The sequence below is a fragment of the Chionomys nivalis genome, chromosome 2, assembly GCF_950005125.1.
Source record: "Chionomys nivalis chromosome 2, mChiNiv1.1, whole genome shotgun sequence".
Classification (NCBI taxonomy): domain Eukaryota; kingdom Metazoa; phylum Chordata; class Mammalia; order Rodentia; family Cricetidae; genus Chionomys; species Chionomys nivalis.
Window position 1 is genome coordinate 2,363,158 of NC_080087.1, and position 19,633 is coordinate 2,382,790.

Below are 19,633 nucleotides of genomic sequence, written 5' to 3' on the forward strand. Positions count from 1 at the left end.
CAGACATGTCCTGAAAGGAAACTGACTCTCTCTCAGAAGCCACCAGCTACTTCTCAGGTAGGAGTGGGACCACAGTAGCCCATCTTTATTTGTACTGAAGGTTTGGCTGCTTTGATCTTATGCAAGTCTTGTGAAGGAAACTGTAGTTGATGTGCGTTGATGTGTGATCAGCCATGCCATGCCCAGAAGACAATATTTCACAGCTCTCCTCCTCATCCTCATCGTCTTATATTCTTTCCAACAACTCTTCTCTGGGCTTTGCTTGGGTGAAGGTTGATACAAATTACCCACCTGTGTGTGAACCCTCACCGTTCCTTATTCTTGGCACGTTTTACCAACTATGAGTCTCTGCATTAGCCCTTAGGCACTACAAAGGAAAAACAAGCTTACCTGATCAAGGTTGAGAGTAGTACAAATCTACAAATATAAACATTCATATTAAGGTAATTTGACAGCATGAAAATTTATTTAACAAAGAACTATTATAGAGTCCCCCTGGCCTTATGATCTTCCCTTTTTGACCAGAACACAATACCAGATCTGAAATCACTCTTATGGAGCAGGCTTCAGATCTAATCAGAATGTGGGCACTTATATAACTATCATGCCACTATTAAACCAATTTGAACAATGTACCTGTTAGGTCTGTACTGTGGCATGAACAGTCCACTTATGGGTAAATTCCTTGATTTCTTTTATTCTCCAGAAACCTGTAGTGTTACCTCTATGTTTCAGATGGCTAATCTGTAAAATGAGAATAATCACATTTATGCTACAAGATCATTTTATGGCTCACTGAGTTTATGTTTATAAAGTACTTAGAAAAGTAGCCAAAACTGCAAAATGCTTTGTAGAAACTATTACGATAATGTCAATGTTGATAAATTACCCTTACTATGTCATGTTGCTAATAAAGAACAATCACATTAGCCAAAGTTGTCACATTATCAAATAAGGCATCTTTCTAATGATTTTAAATTCAAGTAATGATTGGTAGGTAATAGTAAATGGGGCTGATGCAAAATCTATCTACATAGAAATTTAGAATGAGGAAACTTTGCCCTGAAAGCAATGTGACTAAAGATCCATCGCATTTCATAGAGTGTCCTTGAGGACTGGAAATGTAGCTCAGTTAGTAGAATGCTCGTCTAACCTTCACAAAATCTTGGGTTCCATCACAGCTCATCATATAAGTGAACATGTGGTGCATATCTGTAAAGATGGGTGATGGAGAAAAGATCAGAAGTTCACGGTCATCCTTAGCTACAGAGAGGGCTCAGATGAAGCCTAAGCTTTATGAGAGTCTCTTTCAAAAGCCAGTTGTTTTAAATTATCCATGTAATAAACTATTTCTCTACTGCAAAACCTCATCGTCCTATTAAAAGAAACATGAATTTTACACTGAAACTGCACTGGGCACAAACCCTAATTGTATTGTCTTGATATTTGTAAGGCAATTACTTCCATACATATGTGCTTGACCACAGTATTAATTGCAGTATGTATTTCTGAGTTTTTGAAAATAGAGTGCTTTTGTAAAGAGTGGATTCCTATACATAATACTAAATATGATCTTAGTCATTTTTTGTATTTCACTTTGAACAAAAAAATTAATAGACTTTTGTTTAATTGCCTTTCAGGCACTTTCAAAACTGTGAACCCCTGAGGTAGGAAAGAAATCGTACACAAGGGAATCTGAGCCAGAATAAGTTTCCTGGATCTGCCCTGTAGTCTTCTGCTGGTTGTGACTGTGGGAATTGCAGGTAAGTGTTCTATCCTGGGTAGCAACAGCAGAACCTTTCATTAGTTATCTTTCACATGAAATACATAGGGACCTGGGAGAAGAACTATGGAAGTTAGACCTGTAAAGATACAAGGACAAACATTCTAACTTCAGGGAGGAACAACGAGGAATGCAATTGAACACATCCTATTCAAGGGCAGAAAGAGGGTAATGGCAGATCTTACACTTCCCTGTGACAACATCTCTTACGTCTTAGGGTTATCCTCTGGTCTCTAGGTTAATATAGCCAAGCCTAAGAGAGCCACAGAGCCCAGCAGCCACTGATAACCTGAAAGAAAGGAATGGCTTTCTGATTAAGTAGCAAGGCACACGCACACACACACAAAAACTTGCTCTTGAATAATTGTTAGCTTACTTAGCAAACCCCAATTTGGTGATTTTTTTTTAAAATTTTGCAAATAATGCTTCAGCTCATAGAATATAAGAATTCTAAGGAATAAACGAAATACTACATATGAATTACTAGCTGTGCTTGAATCAGAGAAAATTGTTCTAAATAATTAATTATGATTTTTATATTGTTAGTTGTGAGCATAGTCTTTAACGGCTGAGCCATCTCTCCAGTCCAGATTATGATTTTGATAAATAAAAACTATGAAGACTACCATGAGAAGTCAAGCAAATTAGAATCAGAAGATATTAGGATTCAGATTAAATTCAGAGGTTTTCACGGATTTTTCCCAATAGAAAATCTTTGTGTAGTTATAGCTTTGCTAAAACTATTTTTATTTTGTACAAATTATTTTGCAATATATGACACATAATTTCATAGAAAAAGTCAAAATGAAACTTTATTTTGAATAGTAAAAATATTAAATTAATGAAATATTGATATTAAATAATTGTTGGTGATCAGTTGACAACAGATTAAAAACAGGAGAAAGGTCAGGGAATAGATTGTAGTAGAATGCTTGAACAACATATTTTAAAATTCATTTGAGATTATGTTAAAAACTGAGACTACAAAAGTTAGAATTATAAAGATACAAGAAGGACAAGCATTTTAACAGCAGGCAGAAACAACTAGGAATGTATTAAACACATCTTATTCAAGGACAGAAAGAGGTAATGGCAATAATGAGAAGAAGTGTAGGGAATCTGAGCAGAAAGGTAATGAAAGCCATGGACTCACCACCTTTCCAAGATTATGAACATTTTTCAGAATAGGTTCAAGCATAACTCAAGTTTTTACAACTAAAGAGCACCATGATAAACTGACATTTACACATAACCAACCACTCTGGATGCCATGATGACTCAAGTCAGGCAAAGAAAGAGATAGGAGTTATCAAGCAGAAGAACAGGTTTATACAGGTTAAAACAAAACCAGCAACAGCAGTGACTTCACGTCGGAGGCACGCGTTAGAGCAGTTGTATACTGGCTGGATAATGGGGCCATTTTGGTAAATAATCAGAGTCAGTGTGAAGTTAGAACTCAGTAAGGAATGTGACTGACTGAATTTCTACAATGTGAAATGATGCCTCTCTCCCCAGTGTAGGAAGTGTAGGGAGGAACACACAGAACTGATTTTTCCTCAGACTCTCAAATGACCTCTTATTAAGGATATTAGAACCTAAGTACCAAAAGTATATGAGAGAACATAATCAAGAAATATAACATTAAAAATCCTTCACACGTGTTGACCATTTAAAGTCATCAGGATATATTCATAGAGACTGATGGGAATGTGAAGGAGAAGAAGCACACAATTGATTCATCAGTTTTTTCAAAATTCAAAATATTGAATAATTATGCCAAGAATATATAGTAAAAAGCAGAGCAAAGAAAATTAGGCAGCTATGAGAACCTGGTGAACAGGCAAACAGTTTGGCATTCAGCAGAAAAAAACAATGACCTTGTCAAATACTATAGCGATCAAGTCAGATTAGACAAATTTAATTATATATTCATTTATATATATATATATAAATAAAGTCACATGAGGCCACTGAATTTGTCATGGAGTAAGATTTTAACAGCCCTCATGGTGCATCATATGTCTTTATATATTTTAATCAGAAATAAATCTGGTTATTAAGATTGATATTAACAACATGAATATTATTAATATAAACACTTCTCTAGTTTTTAATGACCATACAGATAAAAAGCATTTGTCAGAAATTTTATTTGGCTACCAAATAAAAATTATTTCTAAAGGAACCCTTAGAGTGTTGCATCTGAGATTTCCATGATTACCATGAGGAATAGTCTGATTTACCCTTTTGCATAGTAATTAGTAAACACTTCTTTTCTATCTTTTAAGGTGAGAATCTTGACATCCATGGAGAGGAGCAACAGCACAGTATCTGAGTTCATCCTCTTGGGATTCACCTCTGACCCTGTCATGCGGCTGGTCCTGTTTGTGCTGTTTCTCATCATGTACACGTTGACTGTCTTAGGAAACAGCACCCTCATCGTGTTGATCTGCAATGACTCCAGACTCCACACACCCATGTACTTCTTCATTGGAAATCTGTCTTTTCTAGATCTCTGGTTGTCTACTGTCTACACTCCAAAGATCCTAGTTATTTGTATCTCTGAAGACAAGAGCATCTCATTTGCTGGCTGTGTGGCACAGTTCTTCTTCTCTGCTGGGTTAGACTATAGTGAGTGTTACCTGCTGGCTGCTATGGCTTATGATCGCTATGTGGCCATCTCAAAGCCACTGCTTTATTCCCAGGCTATGTCTATAAAACTGTGTGCATTTTTTGTAGCAGCCTCCTACATGGGTGGCTTTATTAACTCTTCTATCATCACCAAGAAAACTTTTACCTTTGACTTCTGTAATGACAATGTCATTGATGACTTTTTCTGTGACTTGCTTCCATTGGTGAAACTGGCTTGTGGTGGGAAGGATGGATACCAGGCCCTGATGTACTTCCTCCTGACCTCCAATGTCATGGCACCCATAGCCTTAATCCTGGCCTCCTACCTCTTCATCATCGCCACCATCCTGAGAATCCGATCTACTCAGGGCCGCCTCAAGGCCTTCTCCACCTGCTCCTCCCACCTCATCTCTGTGACCTTGTACTATGGCTCCATTCTCTACATCTACTCTCGCCCCCGCACCAGCTATTCTTTAGGTACCGACAAAATTGTTTCAACCTTTTACACAGTGGTTTTCCCCATGTTGAATCCTTTGATCTACAGCCTGAGGAATAAGGATGTGAAAGAGGCTCTGAGCAAACTCTTTAAGTAAATCAAGATCATTCACTTATGAGAAGCACAGAGAACGTGAAATGTACTTATGTGAATGTTGGTAAATGCGCTGCTGATCTCACCCTTAAATAGGTAAAAGTATTTCCACCATTCCTGTATGACACTTCAGGAGACCTACTTTAGAAAGAAGGTTAATGTGTGTATGTACACACACTTACTATAAAATATGCAGGCCTGTGTTGTTGCCACATTATCTTAGATTACAAATAAACACAAAGCTTATGATTCATTGTCTAGCTTTGAAGAGTGACAGCTCACCACTGTAGCAGAAAATCTCATTTGTGAGTATATAGAGACCAGTATGTATACAATTATTAGTTCTTAATGAGATCAATGTATTTAATTCATCTCACCATTTTCCTATGGCTAGAAACAAGTGTTTCTAATATATTCCTTTACTTAACGATATGAGTGAAACTAGAAAATATGCCATTCAAGAAGCAAATGACTGGTTCCCAAACTAAAACTATGATAGCAAATAAATTCTTAAACCTATCTTTATCAGAAACACATCCCCCTGCTCTCTGCTTTGAAGTCAGGGTCTCTCAATGCACCATGTACAGAGAGTGGATTCTAATAATATGAGAGAAAAGTAAGTTTCCTTCTGTAAATACAGATAAGAAAATATTAAGATACCATAAGCATGACTGATCAAAGTGTGTGCTCATTTTCATTCTGTATGGAAAGGAACCCTTGACTCCAGTATGATCTGTAAATTATAATAAATCTAAGAAAATAGAAAGGTGAGTATAGTCAAATTGTGATTGAGTTCATAGAATAGACATTTTAGAACGCATCCAAGGCTATGGCAAGTTCCTTCATGTTTTATGTGAAGGGTTATAACCTCGAAGTATTTAGAGGAATCTTCTACATGTATTTAAAATTTCAGTATAAACTTTTCATGGAATTTGTTCAAGTGGAAAAATTTGCAGTTCTTAACATAACTGAATTCCATAGTGTATCGTCAGGTATACACGTTTTAATAAATTAAGTATTTTAATTTTTAGAATTTACTTTTTCCTTTAGATTCCATAGGAACAGTTTCATGGAAGTCTATAAATGGTGTGGCAACATTTTTTAAATAATCATTTACTTTATTTCTTGAGATTATAATATACTTACATCATATCTCCAAATCTCCTTTACCCTCCATCTCATCCCATGAAACTCTCTTGCTCTCTTTCAAATGTATGGTCGCTTTTTCATTAATATTACCATGAATGCATATTAATATGTATTTGTAAATACTTAAATACAACTTGTCACTTTGTATACTTCGTGACTGTGTGTGTGTGTGTATTTGCAAGGTTAACCATTTGATACTGGATAACTAATTGGTGTTGGTGTTCTTTTCCATTAAAAAGGCGTTTCTCCTGCTCACAGCACACCTTAGTTACCTATAGTTCTTTGTGTAGAGTTAAGGTGTCATGAGCTTCACCTTTTTGACTTTGATATGCCTACTGTTATTGTCAGTGCTCAGTTCATGTTTTGTATGTACAACTTTGCAGGGTATGTTATAAGTGGATTCATTCATAAAATGTTTTATACAGGGAACATTTTAAAAGGGTACATGACTTTAGAGTCACTATGTCATAAGTCTCTTGAACTTAAATATTCTACTAAAAACTCAGTTGTTTGTTGTATTCATTTGTATTCTTCATAAAAATCAAACAAGTATGATGTCTGTGTGGGGCACAGGCTCACATGAAGACTGGCACTATTTATCTTCCATGTTGCTGAGCAGGCTAGAAACCTAGAGCATTTTGTGTTCCACAGGAAGTTCAAAGCAGAAACTCTCACATTTACCCATCACTTGTGCTACTGGGAATTGACTAATTTTTTTCACTTGCCCTCACCTGAGTGGTGATATCACTTAAAATTACCTTGCCAAGCACTCCTCTCTAAAATTTGCTTCAAATGATACTGGGTCGAACTATTTCACTGGTTTTTAATAAGAGGCAGACAGTAAAAACCATAGACACACTAAGCCTAGCACTCCCCTTTCTTTCCTGGTGAATCTTAATATATTTACAGTGATATGCCTGGATCTTATAAACTTATAAAATGCACACACACAATCTCTCTGTGTGTTTCTCTGTCTCTCTCTCTCTCTCAAGGGGATATGATGTATGTTCTGTTCTATATTCTGCATTCTTAATAAAGTAATTTTGGAGAGATATATGCCTTTACCTATTTATTAGTTAATTACCTAACCCTCTACAAGCATTTATGAATAAATACAGTGCAGGGATTATGGTAGGCCTAAGATATTTATACAGTGAGCAAAACCAACAAAAACTAAGTTATCTCAAGGCTTATGGTTTGGAAACTATTTAAGAAACATAAAATCGCCAGTATATGAAATTTTGCAACATAGGATGTGTTAAAAGTGAAAAAAAAGTTTACTTTAAAAAGAAATCTAATGGGTTTTGATTTTTGATTTATTCAGTTGTTACAAAGTCGGATTCTCAAAGATCAGTTGATAATATCCAAATTTAAATGTGTTATCTTGACTTTCTCTGCCCATTTATTTAAAACCATGCAACAATTAAAAGATTAGTATTTCTAACTATGTTGTCAGAGAGTAATATCCAAACTACATGATATTTGAAGTATCCAATAAAACAATTCCCCACCTGTCAAGTTTGACTGCCATGGATCAGAGAAATAGAGTTGAGAGAGTTCCCTGGTTATCTTTGAATATTGTTTTTCTTTAATATCTGAATGAGACCACAGCCTAAGTACGATCTAGATATTAAACTCACATTAAAATGAATCTGCTTTATGCTTTCTCCCCAGCCCTCCAAATAAAGTCCTCTTGCATTTACAAATCTGAGTCCCTTGAGAGATCAGGTGTGGTGGAAGCTGCTGTCACTGTGCCCAGCACTCCCAGCTCTCATTCTTCCAATACAGGGTAAGTTAGACAGTTTCATCATGCCAATAAAACTCCAGTATTCTTTTCAAACGTTATTTCTTTGATTCTTGAGAACTTGCAAAGACTGCAGCAGCAAGCACAGGACCAGCTCTGCCCAGGTCTGCTGCATATATACTATAGTTCAGTATTTTCCGGGACTCCTGAGTGTGTGAACAAGTGGGTCACAGATTCTTGTGCTTTCCCTTGGGATTTTTTCATTTGCTTTATTCAACTTTGATATGACGGTTTTTGTTTTACTTTAGTATATTTAATTTTTGTTATGTTTTGTTGCTGTCTCTTAGAAGCCTGTTCTTTTCTGACTGGATACAGAAAAAGAGTGAATCTGGATGGGAGCAACAGTAGGGAGGAACTATAAGGAGTAACAGGAAGGGGATTTGTAATCAAGATATACTGTATATGTTATATATATGCAAATACATACAATATAAGAAAATCTATTTTCAATAAAAAGTAAATAGAAATAAAACAATAGTTTTAAAGTTTTCATATTGTGATGCATTAAATAAGAAAGACATTACATAATCTGAATATAGTTTTGAAATTTGAATAAATGGAATTTTGCTTCAAAAAAAAAGAAGGACATTACTTGTGTCATTTGTAGTATAGTTATAGTCAGACTACAGTGTGAAGAGTACAATACTGGGTCTAGCAGGTAATAATATACATTTAAATAACAATCAGTATCTTTTACAAAGAGTGAAGGATGTAATACTTTATTTCTAAAATATCAATTGAAAATTAACTGGATAAAATAATTAGGTCATTCTGACAACACCAATTTTCTTTTTAATAGTGAAATTCCAAACTTGAGTTTTAGGCTCTTTACTTGCATGTATAAGAGTTTAAATATTTCAATTACAGTCTTAAAAAGAATAACTAAAATATCAACTGATCCCCTGGATTGTGACATTCATTTAACTGTGAGTTGACATAAAATACCTGGAAAAAGAAAACAACAATGGGGTCCAGAATAGAGCTGAATATTTGTTACCTTGTGTAAGCCTTTTCCATTTAGTTATAATATTTTAATTCAATGGAGCTTATATTGAAGTAAATCATAAATATTAGTACTTATACTCTTAGGTTAAAGTAAGAACCTCAAAATTATTTAATTTATATTATTTATTTTAAGATTTATTTTGCTTTTAATTATGGGTAGGATTTCTGGGCTTATGAATATATATGTGCTTGTTTACACGTGCTTATAGAAGGCAGAATAATCTGATGCCCCTGGAGCTTAAGTTACAGGCAGCTGTGAACCACCTATTGTAGGTACTAATCTGCAGGGGCAATACATGCTCTAACGTCTGAGCTAATCTCTAGACCTTTATTTTTATTTAACCCAAAATACCTCTAAGGAACATTTGTATTAAATTCCCAGTGCAAAAATGGAAGTTTTACACAAATGTCTTTTATGTGTTTAATTACATTTATAGGAAGAACTTTAAGAGACATGTCACTAAGAATACTAATTTATAAAACCTTGAACAAATTTTTAGCAACCTAACCATTGTATCATTTCCATATTTGATACAATTCATGTACAAAACTACAAGGTCAAACTAAGTAAGGGAAAGCAATCAAATTCTATTTGATCTTTTCCCATAACCATCCTGACCAAAAAGAGGGCGTATGTTATTGTTTTAAAGTTAGTATTGCAAACCGACAAGAATATTACATTGAAAAACTCATTGTTACATAGTTGAAATAGCTTAAGTAGCAAGAATGTATTAATCATAATTTAGGAGAAGGTTGCTAAGTTTTCATGGCTGTTAGGACATTGTTTTAACTTTAACTATGATAGAAATAGTACAAACATGTCTACAAGTCAGTTTTTAATCAGTCATAATTTGCAAAATGTAACCTTTCATGCTTGGTGTTGGATATGCTGTATCAATTTCTTAAAGGCTTCTTTAACATCTTTGTTTCTCAGACTATAGATGAGAGGGTTGAGTAATGGATTGATGATAGTGTAGAACATGGCAGCCACTTTGTCTCTCTCCAGGGAGTAGTTGGAACTAGGCCTTGAATACATGAAGAGCAAGGAGCCATAGAAGAGGGTGACAGAGACCAGGTGAGAGGCACAGGTGGAGAATGCCTTGCGTCTTCCTGAGGCTGAGCGGATCCTCAAGATAGCCAGAAGGATGTTGAAATAAGAAATGAGGATTGCAAGAATGCTGGAGAGCACGGTGAAGCCCACCATACTAGAGAGAATCTTCACATAGACATGAGTGTCTGTGCAGGACATTTTTACCAATGGAAGCACATCACAGAAAAAGTGATCAATAATATTTTTACCACAGAAACTTAACCTGAATGTATTGGCAGTATGAGCTATGGCATTCAAAAACCCTCCAACATAGGATCCAGCCACCAGCCCAGTACAGAGAGAAGTTGACATGATACTTGAATAAAGCAATGGGCTACAAATTGCAGCATGGCGGTCATAGGCCATCGCTGCAAGCAGGTAGCACTCAGTATAGGCTGCTACACAGGAAAAGAAAAACTGAGCCCCACAGCCAGACAAGGAGATACGCTTATCTTCTGAGATACAATTGACCAAGATTTTAGGTATATACACAGAATTATACCAGAAATCCAAAAAAGAGAGACCTCCTATGAAAAAGTACATGGGTGTATGTAGCCTGGAATCAAAACGAATTAGGATAACCAAGGTTATATTTCCTGACAAGGTCATCACATAGATGGTTAGAAATATTCCAAATAGAATCAACTGCAGATGGGGGTCTTCTGAGAAGCCCAGGAGGATGAATTCAGTAAGGATGGTGCGATTGTCCATCTCCATGTCCACAGAGGGGAAAGCCAGGGTAGAAAGGTGCAGCGGATACACAGTATAGAGATAATCCCAATAAGATGATAAGAGAAATAAGCAATCACCAATCACTGGACCTTAATAACATGTGATAAAAAAAAAACATAGATTAGTGATGTAATCCATTAAGAGAAAGACATAAGCAATATATATCCATCAAATCAACAAAGACTAGAGGTTTATAGCCATTCTGTCCTTTAAATAATTACAAGACAGCAAAGAACAGTGGAGTTTCAGACAGAGACTTTGGAAGACTTTTGGAATTAATGGTTTTAAATTAGAAAATTTCAAAGTTTCATGACTGTGGAAGACTCCTGGAGTTAGAGGCTTTAAATTAGAAATTTTCAATGTCTCATTTCTGAACTACGTCATTTGGATCCAGTCCCTTATCAAAAAATAAGAAACAGAAAACTCATGAACTTTTACAGTTTCCTGACAGGTTGTCAGCCTGCAGAAAGATGATAAATAAGAAAATACTCAATAACTGTATGTGGTAGTGAGCATATTGAAAGGAAGAGTTCAACAAAATGTGCTCACTCATTAAAGTGAAAAATTAAATACATGAATGTAATAAATGACACCTTTTGAATTTAATCAAAAAGCCAGGCAACTGTTTAGCATATTATACTAAATTTCCTGCCTTGTGTACTGCTATAACCTAAGAGATTAGACACTTTCTATTAAACTCAAAACATTCAATCATCTTCCCACAAGCTAATGTGAACATCTTATATGCTTGGCATGGCAATGATGCTTTTATGAACAGAAGTACATTGTATAGTCTTCCAGGCTATCAGTACAAAGAGAAAACTTTATTTCTATGCTCCAGTTATGACTCTAGGTACCGTCTCTCACCATATTCATCCTTGCCCTAGTTTTACAAGGGGAATATTATAAAGTTATGTTACAAGCCTGTCCCACCAACTTGACACAAGGGAACTTCAGATTAAGCAGGATGCCCTCAGTGACCAGTGTGGTCTGTTGAGCAGCTCAGTTCATAATATAACTCAAAAGCTCCTTGAGCAAATGTTTCCAAACTCCTAGCAAAGGAAAAATTAGTTTTCTCCAATAGTGCCTCATTGGAAATACAAACCACAGCTAAGGGAGGCTCCATGTCTAGCAGGAGATGGCCAGCATAAAACAAAATCAAGAGTACTTTTGGAGATTTTTTTTATTATACTGCTTTGTTTGGGCAATTTTTACCTTGTCTTTTGCATATCTGTTATTGTTTCGGATTCAGTGTTTTTGTGATGTCTGTCTCTCTGTCTGTTGGCATGTGTATATGTTTCTTGTGACATTATTTTTGGGGTATTTGTTTTCATTTCTCTTTTTGTCTGTTTGGTTTGTTTTATTCTGGAGTTTCTTGTTTTGGTTTGGTTTTGGTTGTTTGTTGTATAAAGAAAGTGGTAAAGAATGTCTGGGATAGAATATATGAGGAGGTAGAAAGGAACTCAGAATAGATGAGGGAGGGAAAAAATAAGAATATATGGTATGAAAAATTATTTTGAAGAAATACAAAGCCAAATATGTTTCTCAAATGTTAAGCCCTTACCACTAATAGATGATAATGGCTATTTCTCCCTTCTCTTCCTCACTGAAACCATGCGAGAGCTGACTAACATTTACTTCTTTAATTGCTAAAATTGATTTAAAACTATTTATTTTAAAACCACTTTTTTCCTCTTTTCCTTAGGTTATGTGAGGATATAAACATGATTGTGATGTTTTTGACATTGTGGATGTTCAACATGAGGAAGAAGAGTTCAGTTTTTCCTGTGAGGTCATCTAGAGACTTAAAAATCCTTGAATTTTATATCTACAAACACCAAAAATCTCTAAGGAATGTTAAAAGACACATACAAAATATAATATTGCCCCAATATTTTGAAAACAAGCAGCAAGTTTAAATGTGCAAACGGAGCAATTTACTACAGCATTTCAATCGAGTGAAATGAAAATGCAACTGTGTAGCGTTTTATTCTTTGCCATGATGTTTGCTACTGTAGTGTACTATACCACACAGTTTCTCACAAATATTACTACAGAGAATTAGTGGGAAATTGATATCGTATCTTATAGCTATCTCCTCACACTGCCCTGTACTCCTAACCTGGGTCACACTGGCTTATAGACTCTCCCAAACATATTGCACTATCCCATAACTAAAAAATAAAGAATAAAATTGAAACATCGACAACTCATTCTCAAAGTTTCTAGCCCACCAGGAATTTTTAATCAAGTGTCAGTTAAAGTATCCTTGGGAAGTAACAGGCATAAAAATGTCAGAACTTACCATATGAAAGTCTCCAATTCAAAATAATCTATCAAGATATCTTACTCCACATAGTAATGCTTATGAAGATGTGACCCATAGGGAATGACTTGTAGAAGTTTTATTAAGACATCTCCAGCCCCTCAACATCACTCCCCTACTTTCTTCATTGGAGCTCTTTAACTTCAGCAGCAATAATGGAAACCAATACCAAGAAACGGAACATCATACCATGAATGTCTGGGAAGCAAACTGCAAAATAATAACTAACTTTGCAAGAATATCACAAATTCTATTCTCTTAACTTCCCTCGGGTAAATGAGAATATTGATACTGTTACCTTAAATGGAATTTGAAGTTATAGATGAGGAACATATGTCTCATTAAATGAGGTGTGCATATGTATATAGAAACAATTATTTAAAACAGACCTATGCTAATTGTAGCCAAGGACATAGAATGCCCACCTCGCTTTGCCAAGCTTGGCTACTATGCTTACCTTTAGTTAGAACAGCCAATTCCTGAAAGTGACATCTTTTCCTTGCTCTCTGCTGCATGGCCTGCATGTGTTGGACTCAATATAGACATTTCCTCAGCAGTCCATTGAGACTTCGCACACAGAGCAGTACAGGAAAATGTGTCTTTGCCTCCAAAGACTTAATTAGAGTCCGTCAGGAATTTGAGGTTTCTGGATTAATTACAATATGATGAATTCTGAAACACATTTTTAAGGTAGACACGATGATTTTATGTCTCAAAATAATCATTAAGTATGTCTGAAAACAGACTCTTAAATTTTGGTAATTAAGTCTGTCTTGTATGTATTCTGCAATCTATTTTTTTTATTTATGCTCTTCTCAGTCCCCATACTACAAAACACTGTCTCGCCCATCAAGAAACCCAGATCCATTTGGTGGAAAAGAAAAGGAAAGAAAAATAAAGAAAGGGAGTGGAGAGAAAAAAGAGAAAACTTGGAAATAGAGACTGAACTTTCCAGAAAAGAAAGGAGAAGTAGCTGATATCCTCTTGCAGTGTACTGGTAACCCTCAGAACTGGGTATGGGCAGACAGAGTCTAAACTGCAGGTCTCCACCAGGTTCCTCCCCTCAGAGGAGAAAACTCTGGGGATCTTAGAAAGAAAGGAAGAAAAGACTGTAGGAGTCAGAGGGATGGAGGACGCCAGGAGAACATGGTCAACTAAATCAACTAAGTAGGGTCACATGGGCTACAGAGACTGAAACAGCAAGCCCAGGGCTTGCATAGATCTGTAGCAGGTTGTCTGCATATGTGTTATGACTGTTATCTTGGTGTTTTAGTGGGACTTCTAACAGTGGGGGCAGGTGTATCTTTGACTCTTTTGCCTGCTCTTGTGACTTTTTTCCCTCCTATTGTATTGCCTTGTCCATGCTCCATATGAGGTCTTTTGCCTTGTTTTACTGTATATTATTTTGTAGTATTATAAAGAAGAAGAAGGGAAAAGTAGAGAAAAGGACTAGGGAAGAGGTGGAGGGTCTAGACATGATTAAGGTACAACGTACTTCTGTGTAGAGGTGTCAACTGAAACTCATTAGCTTGGGCTATTAATTCAATTGAATAAAAGATAATGTAAGCAATAACCTATTGACAACTTAAAGTTAAATGACTAATGTCCTAGGGTTTCTATTGCTGTGTTAAAACACCATGACCAAAAGCAACATGGGGGAGGAAATGGTATATTTCACCTTATAGCTTATAAGTCCTTCACTGAGGGAAGCCAGGACAGGAACACTACTTGTAGACCAGGCTGACCTTGAGTTATGCTGACTTTTAAACTTCAATTTTTCTGATTATTAAAGTATCAAAAACAATTTTTTTCATTCAAAAAGAATCCAATATGTCCTATTTCTTTCATTCAATGATTATTAAGGTTGAATTTTCTTTTTAATGACATAGAGCTTTAGTGCAATATGAATTGGGCATGAGTTGTCACTGAGTACGTTTGTCAGATCGACTCATTTAGAAAAGGGATCATTTAAAAAGTTTGTTCTTCAAAGAAGGTTTATAAAGTGAAAATTTTCTCTTATGTCTGTTTAAAAGCATATCAATTCATTTTATTATATTCTCATTTACTATTTAAATTATATTATTGAACATAAGAAGCATGGTTTAAAAATAATATGACTAGACACACTACTTAGCTGTCAGAGATCCTGTGAAAGTACCTGCTTATACATCTCACTAAATCTAGCAAATGACCCACTGTTCTCTCTAGTATCTGTGTCATGAACCACAGATTGAGGATCGTTGAAGAATAAAGAGGATGGAAGTAACTAGGGAATAATTTTCTTAAAACAAGAAATTTGATTTGTTATTGAATGAAGACTATCCTATGTCATAATATGGAAACTCAGTATTATTTTATTATTTTAACTAAGCTAATTTCCAGTCTCTAAAACCACAGACTGAAGGGGAATAGTCTCCTTTATCTCTTTCAAAGAGAAAAGTATCTTGTCTAATAAAGCTTTTTTCTACTAAACTCCATTAAGGTTTTTCTATATGACCTCTTTAAGTGAACTGAACAATAAAATGTAATTTATCTGGCTGTAAATGAAAAATCTAATCAGGGAGTCAGTGAAAATGTATATGTTTATGTAGATATATATGTATGTATGTGTGTGTGTGTATATATATATATATATATATATATTAATCATCATGTCTTTAAAACTTTTCTTACTATGCAAATAAACTCAGCTGGTCACAGGACTAAATCAAAGGTCCCCATTTGAAGCATGATTAATAAAAAAACTTAGTGAGAGAAACTGGGGTTCAACCTGAAAATCCAAAAAGCAAAACAGTCCGTGGCGCTTTATCTTGACCTCAGTACAAAATGGGGATCCTGCCTCCAAGAATCTCAGAATGAGACTGTATCTGAGAGTTGTTGAAATAACCAGGCTAGGTAAGGATAAAACAATTATATTTTATTTATTATAAGGGGAAAAACTCACGAAACAGTATATGAGGAATCCAAGTACAGAAATGTCCCGCGGGAAAACGTGCAGAGAAAGTGAGCACCTGGAGGTCTGTCTGGTTGCAGCCATAGTATATGAATTTTGATTTATTTATATTTTATTCTCAATTCTCTACGAACACAGAAATCAACATAAAGGAAATGTAGCATAAATACTTCTTATGACAAATTTGTATTTACAAACCTTATCTATTAGAATAAAAGTCATATATTAACATAAACAGAAAAACAAAAGAACAAAATTTATGAGGTTCAATAGGAACTTTCTTTCTTTTTTATTTCTTATTTCTATGTGCCATGTGTTTTATAAGGTTCATAAGAATATTTTTTGTTGTTTTCCGAGACAGGGTTTCTCTGTGGTTTTGGAGCCTGTCCCGGAACTAGCTCTTGCAGACCAGGCTGACCTCAAACTCACAGAGATCTGCCTGCCTCTGCCTCCCGAGTGCTGGAATTAAAGGATTTTTTATTGCATGAATGTATAGTGGTTGTGTTCATGCCTTCATATACAGGACATGAGATGTGTTCATCTACCACTTTCCCTTAATCACCTAGAGACAGGGTCTCTTAATTAACTGGAGGCTTGACTATGAGGAAGACTGGCTATCCAGTGAGATGTGGGCTCCACCTGTCTCATGTTTTGTATGTATATAGAGAATTGTTACTGGTTACAGGATTACTCAGTAATTAATTAACGTAATTTCACAAGGTCAATGGATCAGAATCTAGAACTCTGTGTGGAGTCTTAAATCAAAATGTAAGACATGTTGGAACTATTGCCTTATGAATAAAGTGGCTGTGTCTTGCTGTAGATTTCTTGCTGTAGCTTATTCACTTCTGTTCCAAATTTGGGATTTAGCTTCCACAGTTGAGCACTATTTGATCACTTATTGGGGTTTGATGCCATCCTCTAGCTGTGGGTGAAAAGAGTTTCCCACTAACAGGTCTTTCTTCCTCTCTCCTGTATAAATGCAGAGATCTGACTTTCTGAAATCAACGTTATTGGCAAGCATTTGGCCAGTGTTTAGGGTCCAAGAAAAAGCATTCCATTTAAGACATTCATAGATATCCAAGGATATAGAATTAATATATGTCTAAAGCTATTGATTCATAACTGCTCAGATAGTCCTGGTTTTACTTCACCTGTTAATAAGAAAAGTAATGACCTACAACCAACCTTGCATTAAAAGATTCCTAACTCATCATGCTTACCTTTGCCTCAGTTTACTGATGATTTTAGCTTAGGAAATTTACTGTTGCGCACTATTTCCACAGATGGCAGAAAAAAAATTAATTAACCATCTGTTCACAGCCTCTGGGAAGAAAGAAAGACAATCTTCCCACTGGTGACACAGATTCACACCGTAAGCTCTCAGAGCAGCTGATGGGCATCAAGCCCCAGATCTGATCATTTAGAGACTTGGTTCTCCTCTCTGTTTCAACAGCTTAGAGCTAATGGTATAAACTCCAGATATAAAAGGCCCCTAGAGCTTGCAATATTTTGTGAATGTGCTAATAGTCCAAAGACCGAAAACTTCCCTTGTCTCTTTACATAGATTATCTGGGTACTTTCTATGCCTGTGCGATTTCGGGGCACTTTTATAGCCAGGTCAGATCAAACAGAGTTAATAGAAGCTGGAGCAGAAGTTGGAGCATAAATGTCCCAGATATTAGAAGAAACAGAAAAATGAGAAAGGAGGAAGAGAAGGAGAAGAATATACCAGAGAATTGGAGTTGGAATTAGACTTGAGACAGAGAATTAGAGCTACGAAATTGTAAACAGATAGGACAGAAGAATTAGAAGAGAGAACAAGGAAGAGAGAACAATAAAAAGACATGGATAGAAAGAACCTGTTATGAGTAGATTCCTCAACCCTCAGACTTCAGTTCGTTCACTTATCCTAGCATCTTTTTTTGACCCCTGAGGAAAAGCTTTACAGGCAAGCACTTTAAAGTTTTGAATAGAGAATGTGCCCTGGCCCACTTAGTAATTTGCACCCATTGCATAAAACCTTTATTCTTTAATTAAAAGTTCATGTTATAATTTAATTAACATATAAAATAGTGTGAAGTGGTTTGATCATGATATCACCACAGATACGTAAAATGTATCTTGACATACACATGTCTTCTGTTACTATTTCTCTGTCCACTTTCTCTGTCTCTCTCTATTCCTCTACTAGTGACCCCAGTTCAGCCTCCATACTCTTCTATTCATCTCCAAACTTCCAAAAATAAGACAAAGTTTAATATTTTTGTTGTGGTGGAACTAGTTTATTCCTCTTAATGATGCTCTCTACTTCTATCATTTTTCCCGCAAAAAATGCGAATTACATTTCTTCTTATACCTTAGTAAAGAGCTATCTTGTACACATTACAAAAGTTTCCATATGCCTGTGGATAGGGACCTAGAATAATTCCATAACCCAGTCCTTGTTAATATTGCTGCAATAAACATGAGTACACAGGTATCTTTATAGTACTCTGGTTTGGAGAGTTTATGTATACACTCAGAAGTCAGATGGATAAAAGACGTGTCCCTTTATATTACTTGATAGAACTATGGTCAGTGGCATCTTTCTTAGAACATGAGTAACATGATTAAATATTTTCTTTGCATCTTATGAGGAAATGATCTTGTTTCACTTGAGGAGTTTCTTCAGAGCCTCTTTCACATCCTTATTCCTCAGGCTGTAGATCAAAGGATTCAGCATGGGGAAAACCACTGTGTAAAAGGTTGAAACAATTTTGTCCCTATCCAAAGAATAGCTTGATCTGGGACGAGCGTAAATGTAGAGAATGGAGCCATAGTACAAGGTCACAGAGATGAGGTGGGACGAACAGGTAGAAAAGGCCTTAAGGCGACCCTGAGTGGAGCGAATCCTCAGGATAATGGCGATGATGAAGAGATAGGTGGCCAGGATAAATACAATGGGGATAATGACATTGGAAGTCAAGAGGAAGAACAACACAGACTGAAAGCTCTCTTTCTTTCCACAGGCCAGCTTCACCAGGGGTGGGATATCACAGAAAAAGTCATCAATTACATTGTCACTGCAGAAATTCAAGGCAAAAGTGTCTTTGGTGATGATGACAGAGTTAATGAAACCACCCAGATATGAGGCAGCCACAAAAAATACACATAGCTTCAAGGACATGGCTTGTGAGTAAAGCAGGGGCTTTGAGATGGCCACATAGCGGTCATAAGCCATGGCAGCCAAAAGGTAGCACTCAGTGTAGTCCAGTGCTGCAGAGAAGAAGAATTGAGCCACACAGCCAGCAAAGGAGATGCTCTTGTCTTCAGAGATGCATGTTGCTAGGATCTTTGGAGTATAGACAGAAGACAACCCAAGATCCAGGAATGATAGGTTTCCAATGAAGAAATACATGGGTGTGTGGAGCCGGGAATCATTGCAAATTAGCACAATGAGGGAGCTATTTCCCAGCAAAGTCAACGTATATAAAACAAGAAACACTGCAAACAGTATTTTCTGCGTCATTGGGTCGGTTGTGAATCCCAACATGATGAACTCACTGACTGTATTATTATCCTGATCCAT

The 19,633-nt window shown here is 36.0% G+C and overlaps 3 protein-coding genes across 3 annotated transcripts; 1 reads left to right on the forward strand and 2 right to left on the reverse strand.

The window, feature by feature from the left end:
* The first annotated feature begins 4,089 nt into the window (after positions 1–4,089).
* Positions 4,090–5,007, forward strand: LOC130870236 (olfactory receptor 1013). The gene has a single exon (XM_057762854.1). The coding sequence runs from the start codon at positions 4,090–4,092 to the stop codon at positions 5,005–5,007; it is 918 nt and encodes a 305-aa protein (XP_057618837.1).
* Positions 5,008–9,829: 4,822 nt separating this feature from the next.
* On the reverse strand, positions 9,830–10,768 carry LOC130863482 (olfactory receptor 9G4-like). The gene has a single exon (XM_057753514.1). The coding sequence runs from the start codon at positions 10,766–10,768 to the stop codon at positions 9,830–9,832; it is 939 nt and encodes a 312-aa protein (XP_057609497.1).
* A 7,947-nt stretch (positions 10,769–18,715) lies between these two features.
* LOC130870180 (olfactory receptor 1013) lies at positions 18,716–19,633 on the reverse strand. Its single transcript, XM_057762786.1, has one exon. It carries the CDS (start codon positions 19,631–19,633, stop codon positions 18,716–18,718), a length of 918 nt encoding a protein of 305 aa, XP_057618769.1.

Excerpts from the sequence above, each read along its gene's own strand:
- LOC130870236 (XM_057762854.1), top strand. The coding sequence starts at position 4,090 with ATGGAGAGGAGCAACAGCACAGTATCTGAGTTCATCCTCTTGGGATTC.
- LOC130863482 (XM_057753514.1), bottom strand. The coding sequence starts at position 10,768 with ATGGAGATGGACAATCGCACCATCCTTACTGAATTCATCCTCCTGGGC.
- LOC130870180 (XM_057762786.1), bottom strand. The coding sequence starts at position 19,633 with ATGGATCAGGATAATAATACAGTCAGTGAGTTCATCATGTTGGGATTC.